At 37.7% G+C, this 8,485-nt stretch overlaps 1 protein-coding gene across 1 annotated transcript in view; it reads right to left on the reverse strand.

Moving 5' to 3' along the window:
* hmcn2 (hemicentin 2) overlaps positions 1-8,485 on the reverse strand; it is a 109,357-nt gene that overhangs the window by 75,142 nt on the left and 25,730 nt on the right. The window contains exons 13-15 of the mRNA XM_016256518.1: positions 8,113-8,132; positions 4,670-4,828; positions 3,025-3,219 (exon numbers count right to left, since the gene is read on the reverse strand). Coding sequence (XP_016112004.1) covers positions 3,025-3,219; positions 4,670-4,828; positions 8,113-8,132 — 374 coding nt within the window. The remainder of the gene's footprint in view (positions 1-3,024; positions 3,220-4,669; positions 4,829-8,112; positions 8,133-8,485) is intronic.

Genomic DNA, 8,485 nt, shown 5'->3' on the forward strand with positions numbered 1-8,485 from the left:
AAGCGTTCATCAAGCTTACTTCGCTGCGGCTCGGCCTGCTTCTCGGCGGGCCAATCGATTCTTAACTTGGCCGCGGCACGAGTAAGCACCTCCACTAGCTCCTCATACTGGGGCGATTGAGGGGGCGAAACCTCTTCGACGCCCTCCACGTCAACCTCCTCGGAGGAAGACAGGAGAAGTGTCGAGCCGCCACCCCGGGAGGAAGTAGCCGCAGAACGGGCTTCCGAACCCAGAGATCGGGCACTGGATCCGGTGGGTGAGGAAGGAGATAGGGACTCGCCCGTCTCCATTCCCTCCGCCAGATCCAACTGCGAACTCCACGAATGCAACCGCCGCTCCGACTCGACGGAAGCGGGGCCAGCACCGTGAGGAACGCTGGTGAAGGCTCCCTCCTCAAAGAGAGCCCTCCGGGAGCGAAGCGTACGCAGTGGGAGGCGCTCGCAATGCGGGCAGCCGGCCCCCTCAAGAGCCGACTCTGCGTGCTTTGCTCCCAAACAAACCACGCACAGGCTGTGTGTATCCCCACTCGTGATATAACGTGGGCAGGGAGGAACACACAACCTATAACGTGGCTTGCACCCCTTTGCATGCTTTGTCTTAGCGTGGGCTTTAGACATAGCTGCTTATAAGTATTTTACCAAAAAATAGACAGACAACAATAAATATGACTGACACACACAGAGCGCTTCGCTGAATGACAGAAAGCTGACGCGGGCTCCGCCGCACGTGCTTTTATAGCTTCCTGGTCATGACGTCATCCGCCGTGACGTCCCGTTCAGCTATTGGACTGATTTCACATACGATTCAGAGCGTGGATCGCGGAAGGCGTTCCCCTAGCGTTTGTCGACGCAGCTCGAGTTCCTGAAGAGGAACTGAGACTTTCTGAAGATTACATGTAGCGGTGATATTCAGTTATTATTACATTTAACAGCTCAATAACACTAACACTTAACTGTAATCTTTAGCATTTGAAATCACCTGAAAATAATTATGACCTTATTGTTTGGGCATTAGTTTTTAATATCAGTGCATTCCCAATTTATGAACCTGTTTCTCCACAGTTTTCTACCTCATGCATTGATAAAAATTTTTTAAAAAAAGATGCTACAGATGATCTCTTGGATCTAAAGCCATATTTTATGATGAATGCTTTTTAATGACACACATCTGTACGTTTGTTACAGATCTAAATAATTAACCATTAAAGCTTTACATTTGTTAAAAACGCATTCGGTTCTTGGCGCTGTTGGCGCTTTTGGAAGAAAAAGAGAATTTATAGCAATGCTGATTTTCTTGTATTTACAGCCCAGCTATTAATTCCATTGTGATGACAGTTCTGACTTCATTACTGGCTATCCATTCTTGTTTGAGAGCATTATACACTCACTACTTTATATGCAACTGTTCATCTGATTTAAAACAATGAAGCTGTTATGAATGTTGTGCAACGGTCTGCATGTGTGAAATTCATTCAATAGTCATTTGCAATCACATTAGTAGCTGTTGAAATAGATTTAAATAGTATAAATTAGTGTCACATTTGCACAATACATTTGTGCACAAGTATGGAGTGTTATATGTACATGCAGTGCTATGATACACTGCTGGCCTAAAGTTTGGAATGATTAAGACTTTTTGCTGTTTTTGAAAGTCTCTTATGCTCCCCAAGGCTGCATTTATTTGATCAAAAATACAATAGAAATGGTAACATTGTAAAAATTTATTAATTTTAAATAACTGTTTTCTATTTTAATATATTTTAAAATGCAATTTATTACTGTGACGACAAAGCAGAATTTTCAGCATCGTTACTCCAGTCTTCAGTGTCTCCTGATCCTTCAGAAATCATTCTAATATGCTGATTTGCTGCTCAAGAAACATTTCTTATTATCAACGTTGAAAGCAATTGTGCTGCTTAATATTTATGGAAAAACTGTGATACACTACCATTCAAAAGTATGGGGTCAGTATGATTCATTTATTTATTATTATTTTTAATGAATATTGTTATGCAGCAAGGATGCATTAAAATGATCAAAAGTGACAGTAAAGACATATAATCTTACAAATAAAATACAAATGACAAATAAAATATTTCAAATAAATGCTGTTTATCAAAGAATCCTGAAAAATCAATCACTTTTTACAATTATTAAGCAGCAAAAACAACATTGATAATAATAATAATAATTATTATTATTATTATTAAAAACTGATATTTCAGCAGCAAATCACATATTAGAAGAATGTTTTCTGAAGGATCATGTGACACTGAAGATTGCTGATTGAAGGCTGTTGAAAATTCAGCTTGGCATTACTGAAAAAATATTTCAATAGAAAACAGTTATTTTAAATTGTAATAATATTCTACAATATTACCGTTTTTACTGCGTTTTTGATCTAATAAATGCAGCCCTGGTGAGCATAAGAGACTTCTTTCAAAAACATAAAAAAATAAATCATAGTTTTTAAAATAGTCCAAATTTTTGGCAGTGTGGGCCTATACACACACACACACACACTCTCTCTCTCTCAAAGGGAAGGTAGGAACAGACCCATTCGCTCAGAATGCTTTTAGTAACCAGGTTATCCACAACACCAGATGAGCTGTTCAATGCTAATACTATAGAGGCTGTCCAATAAAAACATTATAGCCTATAAACATTTAGAGCTCTACTTTGTCCATATGTAGCTCCCTGTCCTGCCAGAAGCTCCGGTGTTGGCTCTAGAGGCCTGCGGTTTGACTTTTACTCCACCCAACCCCCTGAGCGGGCCTGGGGTGAGGAGACCTCCTCTCAGCCCACTCTCTGAGAGAGGAAGCTCTCAGCTGTACTGCTTCTATTTCCTCTATCGCAGCAGTTGGTCTCAGACCCTCCCCTGCATGTCAACACCTAAAATAACATCTTCACTATCCTCTTGTGGTTGAACCATGTCCGTTAGATCCTCGCGTTTAGTATCTGGGAGGGATTGTGCTAGCAGACAACCTCCCTAAACATCTATTCAAAGATACATATAGAAACTCACTCTGGATCTGAAGGGCACCGGAAGGCAGTTGAGAGGTACCGACATGGCCAGATGACTTGCCAAAAATGGGACGTCCGTCCTGGCGTCTCCATGTCAGAGAAGGTGTGGGGAAACCACGGGCGATGCATGGTAGAGTAATGTTATCACCCACACCGGCTGTTATGTCCACCGGAGACTCGGAGAACACAGGAGCAGCTGCAAAAAAACAAAACAAAAAAAAACACTTTGTTTGCAAAAAGTGTAAAAATAAATAAATAAAAGATAATAAATAATAAAAAAAGAAAAGAAATAATCAATCTTCAACTCTCCTTCTTTACAATTTAAATATTTTTATTTTTCCTCTCCTCACTATTATTATTATTATTAATATTATTGTTGTTGGTGGTGGTGTTGTTGTTGTTATTGGATTTTATTATTATTTTGGTTTAATAATCAGTATTATTATATTACGGTGTTTTGTCTGTTAATAAGTGAAAATAAATTGTAAAAAAAATATATAAAAATTCCTATTTAAATAATATTTAAATAATTTGATTTGGCTTTAGACCAACTACATATTTTACAAAATCCAACAAAGCCAAAGTCAATAACATCATGCTTATTGTGTGTGTGTGTGTTTTTTTTTTTACACACAGTAAAAATTGGTCTTTATGTACAGCTGTCTTTATTTTTTAGAAAGGGGGGGGCCTCTCAAAGGTATCATAGTATTTTGGGGTCCCTGGCATTAAGAAAGTGTGAAAACTCCTGAATTACATCTGAGAACAAAGTAGAAAATATATAGATGGGAAAAATCGGCTTTACAACCAATATTAAACTGAACAAACTTATTTCCAACATATTTTTCCTTTTTCCCCTCACACATTATATGTAGGATAATAATTGTGACGAAAAGTTTGTCATTTTTTACAATGTAAAAATATTTTCTCCCATCCCAGTTTAATATGCAGAAACAACTAACTAAACAAAGACATCTGTAAGTTGATTCTCTCAAAAAAAAGTTTAGTCACATTGCTCAGTTTATCTGCATATTATGACCAGATAAATATCTTCTCAGCCAATGGTGTGAGTTTGGATGCAAGAACACCTGTTTGATTGACCAATGGCAGAAAGAGGAAGCATTCTGGGAACTAGAACATTAATAAGTCGTAGTAAATAACAATCATTATTTCTGTAATTACGCTTAGTGATGATAGTGGCACATATCACTTTTAATGTAAGTTCTATATAATGTTATAATCCAGTTCTGAATCATTCAAGCATGCTCGTAAACTGGCCATGAGCTACTGGGAGTCTGAGAATCCTGTCAGGAGCTGTTAAAAGTCCCGTTAAAGACACATTCCCAAAAACTAAATTTTGCTCTCCAAATTTCACACTCTGCAACAAAGCGGGAAGAACATTTCCACTTGCGGTTTGGAAGCTCATGGGCTTATGGGTGTGTTCTGCTTAAAATCAAGATAGCTCTGTCCAAGGTTTTTGATTAATGCTATGAACTACATATGCTTCAAAGTTTTGGAAAAGCAATAGAAATACTGCGACAGTAAGCTCAATAAATAAAAGTCCACATAAAATGAAACTGTTCCGTATAAAATGCACAGTAATATTTATATTGTGTCAGCTTGTAATGCAGCTGAGGTCTTGTTCTCACCTCCCACCTGTAGTATGACCACAGCAGAGGCAGACCCGGCAATGTTTGAGGCCACACAGGTATAGTCTCCAGAATCCAGTTCCTGAACCCCACGGATCCGCAGCGATCCACGATGGACATTCTGCTCCGCAAATGGAACTGTTCCCAGATCCAGATCCCCTGAAGACGGATGGTGCAAGAATCAAAGAAAACATACACCGTTGCTGTAACAACCCACTACAAGTAATGCAATATCCTAAACCGTTTATAAAACCCAGAAAATTAATAACAGTCTCGAAAGCATGAAGAAATATTGTCATATGTTGATTTATTTTTTATACATTTGATTTGGTTATAGTTCGGTCTGTTTGACACATTTTTATAATTTTGCACATTGTTTTTTTTGTCGACTAAAATTATACAGTGCATTCAGAAAATATTCAGACCCGCTTCGCTTTTTTCAATTTTGTTATGTTGCAGCCTGATTCTACAATTGTTTAAGGGTGTATTCACACCTGTCTTGCTTAATATTATTGTTGTTGGTGGTGGTGTTGTTGTTGTTATTGGATTTTATTATTATTTTGGTTTAATAATCAGTATTATTATACTACGGTGTTTTGTCTGTTAATAAGTGAAAATAAATTGTAAAAAAATATATATAAAAATTCCTATTTAAATAATATTTAAATAATTTGATTTGGCTTTAGACCAACTACATATTTTACAAAATCCAACAAAGCCAAAGTCAATAACATCATGCTTATTGTGTGTGTGTGTGTTTTTTTTTTTACACACAGTAAAAATTGGTCTTTATGTACAGCTGTCTTTATTTTTTAGAAAGGGGGGGGGGCTCTCAAAGGTATCATAGTATTTTGGGGTCCCTGGCATTAAGAAAGTGTGAAAACTCCTGAATTACATCTGAGAACAAAGTAGAAAATATATAGATGGGAAAAATCGGCTTTACAACCAATATTAAACTGAACAAACTTATTTCCAACATATTTTTCCTTTTTCCCCTCACACATTATATGTAGGATAATAATTGTGACGAAAAGTTAGTCATTTTTTACAATGTAAAAATATTTTCTCCCATCCCAGTTTAATATGCAGAAACAACTAACTAAACAAAGACATCTGTAAGTTGATTCTCTCAAAAAAAAATTTAGTCACATTGCTCAGTTTATCTGCATATTATGACCAGATAAATATCTTCTCAGCCAATGGTGTGAAAAGTCAATAACATCATGCTTATTGTGTGTGTGTGTGTTTTTTTTTTACACACAGTAAAAATTGGTCTTTATGTACAGCTGTCTTTATTTTTTAGAAAGGGGGGGGCCTCTCAAAGGTATCATAGTATTTTGGGGTCCCTGGCATTAAGAAAGTGTGAAAACTCCTGAATTACATCTGAGAACAAAGTAGAAAATATATAGATGGGAAAAATCGGCTTTACAACCAATATTAAACTGAACAAATTTATATCCAACATATTTTTCCTTTTTCCCCTCACACATTATATGTAGGATAATAATTGTGACGAAAAGTTTGTCATTTTTTACAATGTAAAAATATTTTCTCCCATCCCAGTTTAATATGCAGAAACAACTAACTAAACAAAGACATCTGTAAGTTGATTCTCTCAAAAAAAAGTTTAGTCACATTGCTCAGTTTATCTGCATATTATGACCAGATAAATATCTTCTCAGCCAATGGTGTGAGGCGGACCTTTTTGGCAGGTGTGAATACAGCAATCGCACTCGGGTGCGGACCAAACAACTGCGCCGAGACCCTGCTGTAGAGGTGGTCTTGGTCCGCTTCCAAACAAACTCTGGTACGGTTCGTTTAAGGTGTGAATATGACCCGACCTCGATCCGACCCAACTGCAGAAATCACGCTCAGAAACAGACAGCTCCCGCATAGTGCTGTTATTTGTGCTTCAATGGCTTAAATCACTTGTTTTTAAAACACAACGCTTAAAAACAGACGCAAATGTTGAGTTTTCGTGACCATGGCACACAGCAATGTGACGCGAGCGCGTTAAATAGGCTAAAGCTTGCCGCAAAAATTACCATGACTATATTGGGGGAAAATAGTAAGGAGATATTTGAATTATTTATTAAGAAACTAGTGTTTTATGAGTCAGTGTCACAAAGATGAAGTTGATGATCCTGACTCGCCATCTCATCATTGGACGTGCCTTTAGAAAGAAATGCATCTTCACGGATTACATAAGAGTTTTTGTTTTGGATTTGAATTATTTCGTTTTGTAGTCATTTAAAGCTTTTTATAGATATATTCATCATGTCTGTAAGGAAAATATTCGCTGAGTTTTGGTTCATTTTTGTGAAGCGCTCCTGTTCAAGACCCGAGACAGCAAGCGCATCCTATTTGTTTTTTTTATTATTTTACAAAAGCACAAAGTTTTTGATATTGTGAGGGCACACAAATAAAAATAGACCCTCTACAGTTCCGAAACAATGTATCATTCTTACCTTTATAAGCATAAATGACGGCGTATTTATTTTGTTTCCACTGATGTCCTGAAGCGCGCTTTAGCTTCCACTCTCCGCACAAACGATTGGATATGCGCCTAACAGCACACATTTATATAGGTTAAATGTTTAAACGAACATTGTGATGTGCTTGAAGTATTTTATATCTATAGATTTTATTTTCGGCAAGTCGTAATTTCAGTATCATCTGACACTCTCATACATAATGCTCATAAATTTCTTCATATAAGAATAAAAAAATTGCACTATGAAAGATCTCCATGATTAGCCTGTTTTTGCACTTCCTGTTTTTCCCTGCTTGAGAATTTTTGTCCAAAGAATGGATGACCTTAGCACACATTTAGAATTTCTGGTTCACTTGCAAAAAGGTGTGAAAGCAAACCACACCAAACTCTTTTTTCCTCATTAATCTGCACTCCGTCCCTCATAAGGACACAGTGAAAACAGAATTTTCGAAGTGTCTGTAAATTTATTAAAAAGAAAAAAAAAAAAGAAAAAAAAAAACTGAAATATCACATTGACATAAGTAGTATTAAACTACTATACTCCGTACTTAGTTGAAGCTCCTTTAGCAGAAATTACAGCCTCGAGTATTTTTGGGTATGAAGCAACAAGCTTTGTTTGCACACCTGAATTGTGGGATTTTCTGAAATTCTTCATTGCAAATCCTCTCAAGCTCTGTCAGATTGGATGGGGACCATCGGTGGACAGCCATTTTCAGGTCTCTCCAAAGATGTTCGATACGGTTCAAGTCAGGGCTCTGGCTGGGCCACTCTAGGACATTCACAGAGTTGTCCCTAAGCCACTCCTGTGTTGCCTTGGCTGTGTGCGCTTAGGGTCATTGGATGTTGGAAGGTGAACCTTCTGCCCAGTCTGAGGTCCCGAGCACTGTGGAATAGGTTTTCATTGAGGATCTCTATACTTTGCTCCATTCAGCTTTCCATCAACCCTGACCAGTCTCCCAGTCCCTGCCGCTGAAAAACACCCCCACAGCATGAGGTTGCTACAAGCACACTTTACTTTTGAGATGATACTCTGCAGGTGATGAGCAGAGCTGGTTTCCTTCAAACATGATGCGTAGAACTGAGGTTCATCAGACCAGAAAATCTTGTTTCTCAGAGTCTGAGGGTCCTTTAGATGCCGTTTTGCAAATTCCAAGTGTGTTTTCATTCAGAAATCACATTTCTCCCATCTGCATATATGATCATGGAGTTCAACTAGAGTGACCATCAGGTTCTTGGTTACCAGTCTAGACAAGGCCCTTCTCCATTAATTTGGCTGGGTTTTATTATTGTTGTATGTAATACTTGCAATACTTCTGAAGCAA

The sequence above is a fragment of the Sinocyclocheilus grahami genome, unplaced genomic scaffold (assembly GCF_001515645.1).
Source record: "Sinocyclocheilus grahami isolate Dianchi unplaced genomic scaffold, SAMN03320097.WGS_v1.1 scaffold1438.1, whole genome shotgun sequence".
In the NCBI taxonomy this organism is placed as follows: domain Eukaryota; kingdom Metazoa; phylum Chordata; class Actinopteri; order Cypriniformes; family Cyprinidae; genus Sinocyclocheilus; species Sinocyclocheilus grahami.